This window comes from Falco rusticolus, chromosome 13, assembly GCF_015220075.1.
Source record: "Falco rusticolus isolate bFalRus1 chromosome 13, bFalRus1.pri, whole genome shotgun sequence".
In the NCBI taxonomy this organism is placed as follows: Eukaryota; Metazoa; Chordata; class Aves; order Falconiformes; family Falconidae; genus Falco; species Falco rusticolus.
In genome coordinates, this window is record NC_051199.1 from 11,919,731 (window position 1) to 11,936,663 (window position 16,933).

Consider the following 16,933-nt stretch of genomic DNA (forward strand, 5'->3'; position numbering starts at 1 on the left):
GTGATCAGTCCCACTGATGGCACATTTGGCTGGTAAAGGATTACTGCTTTCCTCCTGTACTTTTATTACAAAGAAAAATTGTCATATCACACCACAGAAAACACTCCTAGTCTTGCTTTTAGGAAGCTTCATTTCAGTGTTGGAGAAAAGTTCTCTCAAAGTAAATATGTTCATTATTAAAACATATTTTCATAAGTGGGAAAGGGGAATACTCACTCTTCAGTAAAACCTCAGTGGTTATTTTTCATGTTCTTAGTTGGTCTAACCTCACTTTGCCCTAACAAGTAAAATTGAGACCAGGTGAAAAATGAGAAAAAAATAAGCTGTCCACTAGAAGAGAAATATCAATAATAATGAAGACCCACAGCTTGTTTCCATCGGTTCCGTATTAAAGCAACTGAGCAATTAGTAGGTAGGAGTTAATCGTTGTTTACACAGATGTTTTTCAGGCAGCTTTTTAAAGTCGGGACAGTTACATTAATCAATATATTTTGATAAGTGTTCAATGTGAGGAAATTCCTCAACCTGAGAATCGTCTGCTCTTGTTGATCTGTCAAGAAGAAAATGTGGATAAAATTGCCTGTGCTGGAAGTGAAGCTACCAGGAGAGCTCGGTGCTGCTCTGCATCTGGAGAGCACCCCGGGGCTTCCCTGGAGCGGGGGTAGCAAGCTCAGTGTAGGCGGACCGGGACGGCTTTCGTCTTCCTGTCAGCCGGTACCACGCCCCCTCCAGTGGCACGTCCTGGTATAGCACCATCCTTTTTTGCTTTTCTTGGGACGCTGGTGGATGAAATAAACGATTTGTTTTAAAAAGCTGTGCCGGTTTATGATACAGATCTCACAGACGCTTCCTAAAAAATGCAATTCTTATTTTGATTTGTGTTAAAATATTCTTGGATCGTATTTATATATTTTAAATAATATTTTTTTTAATTCAGACAGATCTTCACTGATGTAAAATTGAGCATGCTAAATTGCTGCTATCTAAAGAGTTGAAACATCTTTTCCGTGAGTTTCTAGGCTTGAAGCACTTTAACCCAGATAAGACTTGCATCTTCATTATATTTAACTGAAAAACTGAAAATGCCCCTTCCACTGTAACTTAGCCTCATGTATTCTATTTCTATAGCTTTAATCCTCTGTGTTTCCTTTACATGTTTTGGTTATTTAAACTTGATTTTAAAAAAAAACAATAAAAAATAATTGAGTGTCTTAATCTCTTAAGACTCAGAACAACTGTTTTATTCTAGCTGTATGTTTTTCTTGCATTTGATACCCACTGTTTCTTTCCATGGCTTTCATGAAGAGATGTATTGGATTTGGAGCTGACCTTGCTGTACAGCAGCAGCCATTCATTTTGCCAACTACAAATTAGAGCTGCTATGATGGATTTGGATTTGTGTTGCTTGTAGGGACTAAACATAGTATAGGAATATTAACAAGGAATATATTATCAGCTGCTTTCTTAAACTTTTAATGCTAGCAATTAACTTCTGTACTCTGCAAAATCTGGAGTACTGTTGTCTTCTGGTATCTTCAACCATTCGTATGAGCGTGTTACTTCAGTGGTACCATGTGGCCTAGGCAGCACATAGGCAGGACCACGAAAACAGGTCAGTGTGGGCAAGGATAATATATCTGCTACAGGAGCAGACACATATGTGTAAGTTAAGAGGTACTGAAAGTAATGAATGCCTTAGAAATAAGTTATCAAAAGGAGAATTCATAGATATTTTAAGAACTTCATTCTCTTAATGTTTACAGGGTGAAAAAGGCTTTCCTGGTGTTCCAGGTCCACCTGGTCACAGAGGGTTTCCTGGTCCAGAAGGACCTCCAGGACCACAGGGACCAAAGGTAGGTGTGTATGTGAGATACAGAGAGAGACACACAGAGAAACTACCATGCTTGACTGTGAAAGTGAGTCATGACTGGATAGAGAATTCTGTTTTAAAAACTAAACAAAACCAAACCTGTTTCAGGTGAGGGATGTTGTGTAGTCACCAGCTGCAGTGGTCATTTTTGACTGAATTGAAGTAGCTGATGCATGGGCTTTTGTTGTTAGTTGTCCATTGCCCAGTGCTAAAGCACGTGGACTGAACTGCCGGAGGCAGTGGACATGGGTCTAAATAGATTTTAGCAGCATAACCTCAATTTTGTCTTAGCAGTGTACTCTGACACCTATTGATGGAAAGAGAGGAAACGAGCTACTACTGAGACAAATATGAAAAACAGATTTAAGAAAATTTGAAGGGAAAGATGGTTTTAAAGATAAATCTTGGTCTGTTTAGGAAATACCTAGTTGCCTGCAGTATGGAGAGGGTGGCTTCCATGATTTGGGCTTGCTTTCTTTCCTATAGGCCTAAACTGAGGCTGAATATGAATTTTCAATGCCTCCTGCATAAGCAGAAAAAACAAATAAATTGCTCATTAAAAAAAATAATTCTATTTGTCTTCAGGAACAGTACTCTTGCTGTCATTGTTAAATAATTATGATGACTCTGATGAATAAATTACTTGTGTGTAAATATAGTGTGAACTCAGCCACAGTATAAATCAGGAGAGTAGGGCCACAATCACATTGTGTCTATGACCTGCACTAATGTGGCTCCAGCACTTATCCATACCAGGATTTTAGGAGCTATGCAGTTTGGTACATCCCCCATTTCCTTTCTGGAAATGATAAAAACTTCTTGTTATCAGTAAAGCTCTAAGCACCTTGAAAGAATTCTAGCAGGTTCTGTCTAGACTGTGCTGTGGCATGCTTTGCTGTCTCCTTTCAGCCTTGCTCTCCCATCCTGCTTAGCCCCCTTTCAGCCTGCTCCTGGCTTTCCTTTCTATGCGCAACAGTGCAGGTGAGAGGGGCTGGTATATGCATATACCTGATCATTACATGGACATCACCCATATCTGGGAGCCTTCCAGCTATTTCCTCATAGGGAAGCATTTCCAGGACTCACAGTTTGAACAGAGCCATAGCAACTCCTTTCTCAACATACCATGACTGTTATTTTTTTGACCTATGATGAGACATATATATATATCCCTTCACTCTGAGGGTGGTGAGGCACTGGAACAGGTTCCCCATCCCTGGAGGTGTTCAAGGCCAGGCTGGATGGGGCTTTGAGCAACCTGGTCTAGTGGAAAGTGTCCCTGCCCATAGCAGGGGGGCTGGAACTAGATCTTCAAGGTCTTTTCCAACCCAAACCATTCTGTGATTCTATGATATATTCCCCGTAAACACTGGAAGGGAGGGCAAGACACCGTGATTTATGCAAGTTGTATTAAATGCTTGTTTGCTTTAGTGTCTGTAATAGGCAAATCATTTATTTAAATAGTTTCATGTGCACATTGGCATTAAAAATATTGCACATACCGTTGACAGATATGTTCTTTTTCTCAGTTATATTGAACTACGTTATTTTTCCATTTGTGATCTAGGGTTCTCCAGGGCTTACAGGCTTAGCTGGACCCAAAGGTATACGAGTAAGTATTTATATTTTAAACAAACTTGTATGTATTAGATGTCATGTTAAATGCCATCTTGGTTCAGTAATTTGTGAAAATTAAAACTAAATTATTATATATGATTTTAAAGTATTCTTAAAATTTATGACACAGAGTATACACATTATCTATTTTTTTAACTTTTACCTTTCTTGCTACACTTTATGTACAAGGTTCATGCTATATTGGGGTGTGCTATGGAAAAAGTCAGGCTGGAATTCCATAAAGAGATGTTTTGGATTTTTTTCTGTGGGCAAAACCAGTCTTTGTGAACAGTACATAAGCCACTATTATACTTGGTCATAGTCAGAAGTGTTAAGAACACACTGGTCTTTTGATAGAATCATAGTTGCATTCATAAGAAATGAAAAACTGCATCATGAGCTTTTGCTTAATAATTGCATTATTCTTCTATTTTTATATCATTAGGGAGCCCCAGGAATACCTGGATTTTCAGGTCCCCCAGGCCTTCCAGTAAGTAAAAATGAAACTGATTTAACCGTTTCTGTCTTACTACAGTCTTCAGCACATAATTATCCTCAGCCCAGTGTGCTCACTCTAGTCTCAACATGAGCATTCTCTCTGTCAATTAGCCTAAAGATAAAAATCTTAGCATCAGCAATTCTCAGTCATTGTAATGATTTAAGAACACATTGTAATCTGTCAGGTCTTGTGAAACACCGCTCTAGCATAAACTCTTCCAGTGTTGCTGTAGGGCAATATGAATGTGTAAAAACAAACTTGTGTCAATTTCGCACTTCTGTTTTAGGGTGAACCGGGAACTGTCGGTCCTCCTGGGCGCTCGGGTGCTCCAGGATGTAATGGCACAAAGGTACAAACCATGCTGAATATCACAGAGATCGTGTTTTGCTATGCTTGGGAACAGGCAAAAAAACAATTTTCCCCCCAGTGTACATCAACGCTGATTTATTTTGGTTTGTGATTTTATCAATTAGGAAAACTTTGAATCATGAGGCTAGAGGAAGGAAAAGTGCTGTCTTTCTGTGTAAGATATATAATTAAATAATACATGTTGATGGCCTTTGCTAAAAAGTTAATAATAAAGTTTGATATTTTGACAAATAAAAGTTTTTTTCTTCAAATCCAAGTGACCTAATCAGTTTTGTCCAACTTGTCCTTCTGTTGAAATGGGTTATAGAAAAGATAGCTAGTTAATTTTATTTCACCACTGTCTAGCTTGCAGTTGACAATTCATAAATCCTGAAAGCAATTAAAAGGTTTAACGTTAAGTTACCGTTCACTAGGTATTCTATGCTCTATGAGAAATGCTTCCAGCATTCTGAAAGAGGGAGTCAGAAGGGTGCCTACTACAAGAAATCATGCATTTCTGGTGAAACAGTGAACTGATCTGACATAGCTAATAAAGCTTGGTATTTCGGATAGAAGTCAAGACCCCATACAGTGAGGCTGTGCCCCTTCTAGCAAATATGGTGGTAATAAAACTCACAATTTTAGTATGATAACATTAACATTTTCTTTTTTAATCACTTTTGCTAAAATCAGACCAAATGATAAAGAATAATATGCATTAACAGTCACTCTTACCAATTTCAGGGCGATCGAGGTTTTCCAGGTCCTCCAGGTAGAAGAGGTGCTCCAGGCATTCCAGTAGGTGTCTGAAATTTATGATTGCATGCATTTCTGCCACATAAAGGCATTCACTGAAGGAGTGTAAAGCATCACATTAGCAGACATTGACAACGTTTGAAATATATAGGTAGCCCCACTTATATTAATATGAAAACTGTGTGGTAAAGAAAGTTAAAGGTAATGCGTTTATCGGCTGCATGTTGGGCCTTAACTTCTTAGTTAATGAGTGCATGTAAATTCATTGACTGGTGTTAGCTCTTTAGTGTCTCAAGGCACACTTGGGAAAACTTACCACTTGCATCTTTAAAGGTGTCCAATGTATATTTAATATATTACAGTTTCAGTTTGTGCTTAATATGTTTGAGGATATGGCCTAATTAAGTCAATAAGAACCGGGAATTAAACCCAAAACTTCTCGTTCTAGTTGCATTGCTTTAACTCTAGCATTTGTTTTTTCTCTGTAGAAACGTGTTTTTAAAGAAACTTCTAAACAAACGGAAAAGGAAAGCTGTCTCTCAAGTTCCAGTGGCTTCAAATTGAATAACTTTTAACCATGATCTTTAACAGCTCTTCTGATTTTTTTTTTTTTTTTTTTTTACTGATTTGTTTCTTAAGGTCAGGCTTCAAAACTGTTCTGCCTTCAGTTATAGAGTTGTAACTGTGAGACTGGAGTATTCCATAACAACATGCTCGTTCTTCTTAAATTGAAGTCTGGCACAGTAAACATGTATCTGGCTATACACTGTGTCTGTGAAAAGAAATCACTTCAAGATTGCCAACCTTAAAGTACATTTAGAATGTGCCCTTTCACCACTATCTCTTTTACTTTTCTCTTTTAATAATATGATTGTTCTTCTCCCTAGGGTATTGATGGCATCAAAGGAGAGAAGGTCAGTTATTTACACCGTACTATGTGAAATATTTATGGACAATCAGCAATGTGTGTGCATGTTCGCTGCTGGAAAAAGAGTTCTTAACATCTCTGTGTATAGGAAACAGTTTACTTCCCAGAAGAAGCAACCACAAACTTTGGTGCTACATCTGTACTAGTTGCACTCACTCCAGGTTACAAAACAGTATTTAGGTTTTTTTCCCCCTTTAACTACTGTTATTGCATGTAATGTATTTCACACTTTCAAGCACACAAGGAACTAAGCCCCTCCCCCATACAGCTTATGAATTGATATGGAAATCTGCAAATGCACTAGAGAGTATTTTAAAGGGATAAAGAGTACCAGAAATATATTGACAGTCAGGACTGTGGGTGAGTAATGTAGGTATGTCTGAAATAAAGACTGCGCCAGACAGAGAACTGAAATGCTTGAAAAAGATATATTCTGTTTAATGAAATCTTTTTTAGAGGTAAAACTATCCATAGTGGAAAGTTGCCATCATTATGCAATTCTGATGTTGCTTAATTCCCTACAAACTGTATGAGAAGATTTGTTCCACCACAGAGTTCTACACCATAACTTTTTATCCAATTATCCAGGGGTTCCCTGCAGATGGATATAACCAAGGATATGGTGCAAAAGGTGATCCTGGATTGCCAGGAGTGCCTGGACTTCAGGTAATTCAGAATTAATTCAGACTGTGATGCACACACACACAAACAATCTATATATATATAAACCACATTATATATAGTATGTGTTACATATTAAAATTATATTATATAAAATGTCAGTGGTTTATATTTTTGTATAGATATAATATTTTTAAATGATCTGAAAATTTTCTAAATGAGAAAATAATTCTGTGTCTTAAATTATTAATTCTACAATCTGATTAATACAATATATTTAAAGTATTTCTTCTCACTTTACAAAACAGAGTACACCAAGACAATAGTAATTCATTTTGCCATCAGAACTGATAGTTTCCATTCTTTGTTAGTGAAGTGAGGTAGGGAAGTCAGGTTGCAGACAACCAACAAAACTTTAGACATGGAGAAAAACTGGTAACACATTTGGAGGGTTTCCCCTACATACAGAATAGAACAGAATAGTTCAGTGGGAAGGAACCTACAATGACCACCTAGTCCAACTGCAAAAATTCCCCATGAAGTAAGACTGAACAGATTAGAACAGCTCAACTTCTGTAGTAGTAACAAAGGACATTATGATCCATATTTTTAAAATGGAGATTGATAGGAGAAGGCAGAGCAGACATTTCTTTTGACTGTTACAATAAATGGAGGACATTGAATTAAAAGGAAAATAATAATTTTTAATTTTTCATTTTTTTGAAAATAAAGCTTTAAAGTATAGAACTTATTTCATAGAATATTCAAAAGATTAGAGGCTTATTAGGGCTAGCAGTGGGACTGTATGGACTATGAGAACGTCCACAGTTAAACAGGACATACATCCTCACTTGAGTAGTTTAGTTTTAGAACAGATATGTTTTCTCATGTTTCAAAACATACGCCAACCAATGAAGCAGTGAGGAGGGATTATACTTCTGTGTTATCCTGAGACATGAAAAGGAAATCCAGAGGCAGTGCGGCTCCTCTGTTTGTTATTCAGTCCATTGAATTTAGCATTGTGGTTTGCTCACAATCTTGCCAGGGTATTTACTCCTGTTTCTCTTTTAATATGCAGGGTGTCCAGGGTGCTCAAGGGTACCCTGGAGAACTTGGACCACAGGGCCCTCCAGGAGCTTCAGTGAGTATGAACTTCTGTCTCACTTGGTACTTTAACCTTTGATTTTTTGCTAGAAACCTATGGAATTGCACAAGTACAAGTATCTGACCCTCCCAGACTTGTTTGAGGTCAAGAGACATGTGTATGCAACATCCATATCCTTCTGCACACATCTGATATTTTTTTTCAGTTTCTTTTAATTATTTTTATGCACTTTCATGTTTTCAGAAGCATCCTTGTCCATGTAGGCATGTTTTAATTTTCAAATAATTACCCATAAATTCACTTTAAATACTAATGTGTATAACTGTGAGAGATGTATATGTTTGCAACTAGATTATATAGGCATTCTGTCACCCACTCACAACAACTTATGGTTGTAAAGGTGGAAAAAAGAATAAAAACAGTGGTATCACTCATGTGAAAACTGGGTACTTCAAAACGCCTATATTGGTGCTGAAGAGTGTAATTTTTTGTGTTAAGGATTTTTTTTTTAATTTTTCCTTTTTTTAGGGCATGCCAGGGGTAGCAGGACCTCCTGGACCTAAGGTAGTCTCAGATTGGTAATAAAAATGAAAACTTCCTATTATGTGTAACATCAATTAACTCAATTTATAGGTGTTTTTAAAACTAAAATAACATTTAGGGGTTTGGGTTTTTTTACAGGGTCTTATGGGACTGAAAGTGATAGGAACCAAAGGAAGAAAGGTAATTGTATAAAATGCTTAACATTTTTTTTCTGGTTTGTTTCTGTTTTCTGGGGGGTTTTGTTATACTATGGGGAAATGTTTGGGTAAGTAAGTACTGTGAAATAAAAATTTTCAGTGTATCTGTGGAAGTGTTCTATTGGACAATGAAAACATGGCAATTAATATTGAAGGACAAACTGTTTTCACATAAAAGCTAATGATATAAACTTCCTGATGGAAGGGTAGAAACCTAAAAGGAGCCAGTAGTTAATATTTACTAACACATAGCATAAAAATTAACTTCTATATAATTTGCACGGTGTATCTAAATGCTTATCTAAGCTTGTAAACATTGGTAAATATAGAGCATCTGTAGACTCACAACTTCTTATGGCCAACATCTTTTCAGTGTCAGGCTTTATGATGCTAGAAAACCTCCCAGATTTTGAATAGAAATTGGATGACTTGTCATCCATATTCCCTGTATAATTGACATTAAGCTAGAAATGACTACGAATGAATATATTGTCTCTCAGGACCTCAGCCTGCAGTTGGAGGACTAGTGTAGTCCATCTGAATGTCCTTACAGGATGCTTTCAGGAACTTGAGGCATCTCATAATGCTAACTGACCTGCAAAAATTCAGCTGTGAACTGAAGCAGCCCTATCTGACAGTGGGGTTGGTTTTAACTTTGTAATTACTACTGGGAATGTTCTAGGATTTTCCTGGAAAAACTTCTGTAAATAGAACTGATTATTCATTAGCACTAGCTCAGGTGACCATGGAGCATCTTTCTTCCTTGTGAGTGTGATGCATTCTTTGCTGTTATGCTGCAAGTGCATGTAAAGGCATTCAACAAAGGCTTAATTAAAATCACTGGAAATTATGGATGTTGTTTTATTGAGGTCCACAGGAAAGATCACATTTAGGACTTCCCCTGTTCTAAAAGATCCCTAGTGAAAAAGTGTACTGCAATATTAAGGTTTTTGTTTAAGGAAATATGAAAGCTAATCTTATCTGTCAGCACTATATTGAAGTCATCTCCCTGTAACACACAGACTGCATTTTTGAGGATGTCACCAAAAACTGTTCATGTATTTTATTGATTCGCTTAGTCAAATTGAGACAAAAATTATAATCAAGGAGATACAACCCTTTTCACTCTACATGAAATAAAAGTATAACCTTTTTAAATAAGCAAATTGTAAGCTAATTTAAAATAAAAGTTAAAAATTTAAGCTAAAATTTGCATATGCATTTTTATATTTCTCAGCTAGAAGTTTGTCACGGTAGTCTGAAGTCTTCCATATGACTTTTTTATTGGAAGACAAATAGCAAGCAAAGTGTTACTCTATCAACAGCTAAGTGTAATGGCAGAAAAATTTTCACAATCTCAAAAGTATAGCAATAGTAGTTTGAAACACACTGCTGCTTGCATTTGCTCTATTTTTCTTTTTTTCTTTCAAGGGTGACACTGGATTAACGGGACCCCCTGGACCACCAGGAACAGTTATTGTGACATTAAGTGGACCAGACAACATGACGGTAGTAAAATCATTAAACATCACGTTCAGATAATCTGTTTTACTAGGTTTTACTTTGAGAGGGCATTTTAATTTTCATTGTTCCAGTAACATTTCCTTTTACCCATCCTAAGAGTTTTTTGGACTTGTTTAGTTAGATACTAAGCTCTTCCTAGAGTGTGTCTGTAGAGCCAGCTCAGCTGAAGCCTGTGTATTCACGTGAACATCTGCATAATACCAGTGGAATGCTAAGTGCTTATTAGTAACCCACCTGCTGTGGATCTCTAAGTACATGAAGAGTAAATCACTTTTAGCTTCACCAAATCAACATGGATTTTTCTGAATGGCTATCAAAGCCACAGCTGTGTTGACCTCTGGGCCTTGTCACTGAAAATATCAGGACTCTGAGCTACCAGAGTTTCACAAAAGCTTACAACATGTACATTTCATAGTTTATTTTCTCATTGTGTTTACTGGAACATGGAAAAGTGTTGGAAAAACAATGAGTATTGGAGAAATACTCTGATCTAGCTTTCATTTTAAATATTGTTTTGTGAATTAAAATTCTTGCATTTTCTTCTCATATAGAACTTAAACAGGTACACATTTTTAAGCCTTCACATACTAACAGAACAAGTCTTCAGCTTATTCTTGACTCTGTTTTCCTTTATTAATTTGCATCTTAATACATGGAGTTATCAAAACTCCTTCTCCATTATGTACTAAAATAAAAAGTGAATTTTGCATCAAGACTGTATGAGGAAAGGCTGAACTTTGCTTCTGCAATCTGTCTCTTCTTTTAGGCACAGCAGCTCTTCCCTGTTTAAATCAGATATGGACCATCTGGAGCACTTCCCAGTCACAGCTGTGGCAATTTATTCAGGGGGAATGGCAATTTTCCAGAGACATTGTGCGTTAAGGTTTAAAAACCCCTCAAAACTTACATAAGTAGTTTGGGGCATGAGTCTAATTGCTTAATAATTAGGCAGCCCATAAACTTTGCCTTTACAATGACCTGAGGATGTGGCCTAATACATAATAGTACTACACAGCAGGCTAATCCAATCTTGAGCCCACAGAGGCAAATATTGTGTGGGTAGATACTGCATTTACATATTGGAGGTAGCTGTAGCTCCAGTGAAGCAATTAAGGTTTATTTGGTTTTTGCTTGCAATTTGTTGCCATGTCTGGGGTATTTACTGAAATTCCTTTGCCTGCAATCACAGGTAGGCTGTTTTGAGCTCGCTATGTTCCGAAATATGTGCAGAGCCAGTTTCTTTTCAAACATCATAGACCTAGGCAGGAGCACCAATATGAAGTTCTGTTTCTTAGTCATTTAAGTAGAACTGTCTCTGCTTAAAGAAGCTTGCTGGTGACATAAGGATTTCTTGTTTGTAAAACATGAATGTTATGGTAAGCACAAAAAAACCCAAGAAGCCATACTGAATTTTTATTTTCTGTGTAATAGGATTTGAAAGGAGAGAAAGGAGAAAAAGGATCAAGAGGACTTCCAGGGCCAATGGGGTTTACAGTAAGTGACCAGGAATAAATCCCTTAAATCCAGATGTTCAGGCAGCATCACCTAGTAAATGCTACTCCTAAGAGTCCAGTATTTACAGTACTTATTCCAACCTTTAATGAATAGAATACCTATTAAGAGTATTCTAGCTGTACTTTGTTTTTACACTTTATTAAACAAAAAAATTATAAAAGGTATATTTAATTTACAAAATGTGACTCTCAAAATATGTGTATCTTGAGTGTGGTTTTGTTACAGGGGCCGGTTGGTGATTCTGAAAGTGAAAAGGGTGATCGAGGAGAACCTGGAGCCCAGGTATGTGCAAACAATTGAATACGCATCTGTTAGTATTTTCTGTACAGCAGTTTTGCACTAGTGTTGCTCTCCAGTTATTCTTTCAATGCCAGTCAGAGCAAATTTTCTTCGATTCAAAAGCTCTTTCATCCAGTAAACTAGACTAGAGAGCTGAAAACTTGACAATTCTTAGAAGTTCACATACCATGAGTACATGAAGTAAAGGTCAGTTGTTGGTGGATGCACCTCTATTTGTTTTGCTGTAAAGGTTCTACTGTTGAAACTTCGTTTAAAAAAAAAAAAAAAGTGTTCTTCTGAACATGTACTGGCTTTATAGTGCCAGTGTATATGTAGAAGAGAATTATAAACGTTGGGTTTAGTTAAGGCAGCAGACATAAGTTATTACGCTCAACCAGCAGGTGTGTGGAGACATGAAAAAAGTTGTCATAAGAGAGTTATTCTGTTAACAGGATAATATGAGGAAAAAATCATGTTTATTTTAAAAAGCATACACATTAGAATTTACTTGAGAATATCTACATTTTGAAGAGAGTTATATCGTAAGTTACCATTTTGCATTCAAATGGCTTTCAAACTTTCAGATAAAAGCTAAACAATGAAAGATGTGGGTTCTTAGTAACTAAAAATGTATGAATTCATAACTTTACCAATATGTAGTCAGGGGAGAACTGTAAAATATCCAAATAAATCAAAATCTTGCATGACATTTTCTGAATAAAACGTCTTGATTCCAAATACATTTTGAAAGCAATATTAAGAAAAACAATTTTCAAACTAAGTGTTTCAGTCCAAACATATATATTTTGAAACTTTCCCCATTATTCTTGTGGCTGCAATGAGTTCTCTTCCATAATGAAAGGCAGAAAGACAAGACCAATACTACCTGTAGATTGTTCTTCCTTCAGTTGTATGGTGCTATAATGATTATGGTACTCTAGAGCAACTTGATTGTTATTATTCATATACATTATAAAAATTTTGAGTTACTGGTGTAAAGTACTAAAAGTTCTTGCTATCCCATGTGTGTTATTCTTCCTCCATCTTCTGTGTTTCTTCCATATTATCCCTTCTGTTTGCAAAAGCCCTGTCTTGTCATGCAGTATTTTCTAGAACTCTTCTTAACTGATTCCTCCCTTCCTTCTTTGTGGAGAAAGTAAGGCATCCTTGCTTTTCTGCCTATTGACCTTGAAGAATGCTAAGGAAATAAAAATTTGTTAAGACACTGACTGACTGGTTAGTCTAAAATGAAAACAAAATGTTTCCTTTTGCTATTGAAATTACATCAGTGAGCACAAAATATCAAATGGCTGTGTATTTTATGTTCTTGAAAAAAATACTATTTTGTGCGATTTTTGAACCTTTGGTGATATCATTCCAGCTCCCCTTCTTCTCTTCCAGAGTATCACCTGTGGTTTAGTTCTGCCATCTTTTGAGTATTGCTGTTTTTTCTGGTGTTTACATCCCGATTCATGGTCTGGCCATCTTTTTCAAATTTTTTTTATGTTTCAGTGATTTATTCTGTGCAAAAACGATTTCTAAAAGGTTCTTTCTTCCCTGTTGTTCTGAGCTCAGAATCTTCCACCTCCCTTTTATCTTTTCTTTTCTTTCTGTTTTTCTGCCCATTTGCCCCCCCTTCTTTCCCTTCCATTTGTTGTCTTTTTTGTTGTTATTGTTATGAATTGCTTAACATGTGTTGTTGCCACACCTAGATACCAGGACTTCAGCAGACAGCTGCCTAATTCACTGTGTACCATAGGAGACAGCAGATAACTCTGGCTTGCTGCCTTCTTTTTTCACTTTTCTGTCTACTGTCCTATTTCAAATACCTTTTGAAGTGCATTCTTTTTCATTAAATAATTTCTCTTCAAGTCATCTCTTAACCCCATTTCCTGTAAGAGAAAAGTTTCCCTTCAGTATCTTTTCATGCTCACCATTAGAAATGATACTAGCTGCTGTATTGGTGGGGTTTTTTTATTTGTTATGCTTCTGCAAGGACCTGATTTTGCACCAAGATTTCTGCACTTGCCTGGCACTTTGTGCTAGTGAAGTGTCTGCTTCAACTAATCTTCCATGGGAGGAGAAATATTCAGGGAATATCTTAATCCCCGTTTTGTAGAGTTTTATGAACGTTGGTTATAATTAGAAATATTGAACATTTAAAAAATAACCTTAATGGCTTTTCAAAATTTATAAAGACGTAAAATACAGTTATATACACAGCATGTAGTTGTTGCTTTTTGAATGCAATGACCCCTCTTTTGATTTTAATTTTTTTATTTTATTTTTTGTTTTACCTTTGTAGGGTAAACCTGGAAAAGACGGTGCCCCAGGTCCACCTGGCTTACCGGTAATGAAGGAAGCCTTCTAAACACTTTCTAAGTAACAGTGGTCTGTTTAGCACAGTGATATCTTCCTGCTGCAGCTTTTTCACGTTGCAGAATGTGTTTGAAAATGTTGATTTGCATACACTGTGAAACATTCCCTTTCACACGGCTGGCCTTGGGACATACCCTGTCCTCACAGATTTATGCAGGAAAGAGAAGCTCATCTCACAGATGATGTCTCTTCTGTGTAAAATAAAAAGACCTGTTGCTTGCTGCTGACTAGCTAATAAGTTTGAGACACGGTCCAAGTTATGTAAAATTAATTCTACTGAGTTGAATTCTGGTTAGTCATACTGAAACTTTTGCAAAAGGGTTATATCTTCAGCATTAATCAAGAAGCAAAACGAATGATTTTTGATCACTAGAATCAAAGACATTCTTTTACAAAGAAAAGTTATTGTCAAGGTCACAGCTGCCTTGGCCTGAAACAAGTTGACTGATAGAAATAAAAGTGTCATCTTGTCATCATGTAATTCTTAAGATACTCTGTTTTATAACCAAAATGATCTTGTTTGGTTACAACTTTAAAAGCTAAAGTTGTTCAAATGTTTTTTTGTTGGTTTTTTTTTTTTTACACTTCTTCCCCTTTAACAACATCATTAGGGTCACAGTGACCTTACAAATATCACAATTCTTACTGTCAGAATAGCCCTTTTCACATCTATCTTATGAAAACATCATCATGCCAAAACAACCTTAGCAGACAGTCTAAACGCATTCCAGTTTGACAAAGGATGTGGAATGAGACTGCAAAGCTCTACTGTCTCAGCTAACAGAAAGAAAACTTCCGGTCATGACAAAGATATTGCTCTGTTCATATTTCAACTTTACTAACTAACAGTGCATTCAACTGCGTAAGCCTCTGAGAAGCCCCTTTTCCTGGCATGTATGCACTTGCAGAAAGCCTTAGGAGCAGTCAGCACTGTTTTCCCTCCTGGTCTTGCTGACACCTGTTGAGATCAGCACCGTCATGCAGACTGGCCAAGTTCTGGGAGAGGGAGCTGTGAATGTGAGTGTCTCACATTGTGTTCAGTTTCTCCCCTTTCAGAAATAGTAGTTTGCAGAGGGAGAACAAACCAGAACCTCCTACACTTGTGTTACCCAGAGCAGCTCCACCTGGGGATTGATGGAGTGTGCCATTACAAAGCCAGGTTTGGATGAAAGACATGCAATATTTGCCACCAATATGGAAATGTACCCCAAATGCAGTCTTTCCCTGAGATTTCTTCCCTTGAGTAAGTCACATTCACCTTGCCATCACCATGAAAGATGAAAACTTTCCATTTTAAATCTTACTGATGACAGTGCTAAGAGATTAATCCTCATAAAATTGTGTGCTGTCACCTGCAGGGACAAAAGGGGGAACAGGGCGAACCAGGACTGGCTGGAAGGCAAGGAGCTAAGGTATTGTCTAATGGTTTTGTTGTTGCTTTTGAGGGTGAGAATAAGATATGTTTTGGGGTTATTATTTTGTTTTATTTATCACTGTGTATACAATATGTTTTAATTTACCTAACAGATGACAAGTCATGATATCATGGAATAGGGAATGGATCAGCTGAAATAGATCACGTGTCTGAACTGGTGTCCATCTATGCCTGCTGATGTTTTCCTGTAGTTTTTGGTGTATGTGGCTGAACAGTGGTGTAAGGAACAGAGACAGGGTTGGTGAAGGACTGGTCAGGAGCAGAAGTTTTCATTTAATGTTATAAGCAATGTACGGAAGTAACAGTGGGTACCAAATTTCATGTAATGTATTGTTTTAATAAATAAACCCATCTCTGTCCTTTGATGAAGGGGATGAAAGGGATGAAAGGTCCACCTGGAGCTTCTGGTCAAGTAAGTGTAAACTATCTTCATTATATCTTTTTTATAAACCATTAGAATAAAAATAAGCCGAACTGGCTGTATGAGGCAATAACAGATGTCCCTTGATGCTAATAGAGGCATAGCTTTCTTGACGTACTGATGTTGCTGGGAGTCTCACAGAGATGGCATCTTCCTTCATGTGGAGTTGGATACATGATGAGGGCCTGGTTAGACCTCACTCAGTTCTAGCAATTTTAGCAGAAGTCTGGACTGTCACAGAGCAGTTACAAAAATTCACAGGAGTTGATTTTTAAACCAATCTCTAACCAGTTCCAGAATAGGTGATGTTATTTTTAAAATCCGAAGAAGACCTTTTAAAGAAAGCAAGAGATGCTGCGAGTACAATTTCTTTGTCTAGTCATGCTGTCTCGCTAGTGGCTTTCTTAAATGCCCCATGCACACTTAATGGAAACCTTCTGCCCAAATTGTTCAAAAGAAATAATTTTATAATAAGCTGAATCATTTGTAATATTGTCAGAGTACTAAAACCCCACTTTTTTTCAAAAAATCTAGAGGAGAAACATAAAAATTCTGAATTTTAAGCAGTTTTTTATTAATTTTAAATTTGGTGCATTAGTAGGTAGTTTAAATTTCAGTGTGATATTTGTATATGAAGGCACAGGAATTATAATAATACTGATTTGCCACTAATGATGCCCATGCAAATTAATCCAGAAAAGAGCAAAAATTTGTAGTTGTAAAAAAAAAAAAAAAAAAAAAAAAAAAAAAAAAAAAGTTACTGCAAATTGCCTTTTGATTTTTGTCTATAACTTGTAGAAACTTTGAAACGTCATGATACTAAACGTCAATAAATTGAATATTACTTTTTATAGGAATGACTTTTTAATGCATGTGTGATTTAAGTGGTTGATTTT

General features: G+C 36.6%; 1 protein-coding gene across 3 annotated transcripts in view; it reads left to right on the plus strand.

Moving 5' to 3' along the window:
* COL4A3 (collagen type IV alpha 3 chain) overlaps positions 1-16,933 on the plus strand; it is an 84,622-nt gene that overhangs the window by 36,129 nt on the left and 31,560 nt on the right. For 2 of the 3 annotated variants that reach the window (XM_037406107.1, XM_037406106.1), the window contains 16 exons: positions 1,764-1,853; positions 3,438-3,482; positions 3,933-3,977; positions 4,273-4,335; positions 5,079-5,132; positions 5,978-6,004; positions 6,607-6,684; positions 7,718-7,780; positions 8,273-8,308; positions 8,426-8,467; positions 9,916-9,993; positions 11,440-11,502; positions 11,749-11,805; positions 14,108-14,152; positions 15,540-15,593; positions 15,987-16,028. In XM_037406107.1, the coding sequence (XP_037262004.1) occupies positions 1,764-1,853; positions 3,438-3,482; positions 3,933-3,977; positions 4,273-4,335; positions 5,079-5,132; positions 5,978-6,004; positions 6,607-6,684; positions 7,718-7,780; positions 8,273-8,308; positions 8,426-8,467; positions 9,916-9,993; positions 11,440-11,502; positions 11,749-11,805; positions 14,108-14,152; positions 15,540-15,593; positions 15,987-16,028 (882 nt within the window). Of the gene's footprint in view, positions 1-1,763; positions 1,854-3,437; positions 3,483-3,932; positions 3,978-4,272; positions 4,336-5,078; positions 5,133-5,977; positions 6,005-6,606; positions 6,685-7,717; positions 7,781-8,272; positions 8,323-8,425; positions 8,468-9,915; positions 9,994-11,439; positions 11,503-11,748; positions 11,806-14,107; positions 14,153-15,539; positions 15,594-15,986; positions 16,029-16,933 lie in introns of those variants that run through there. The other variant, XM_037406109.1, reaches the window with a different exon arrangement.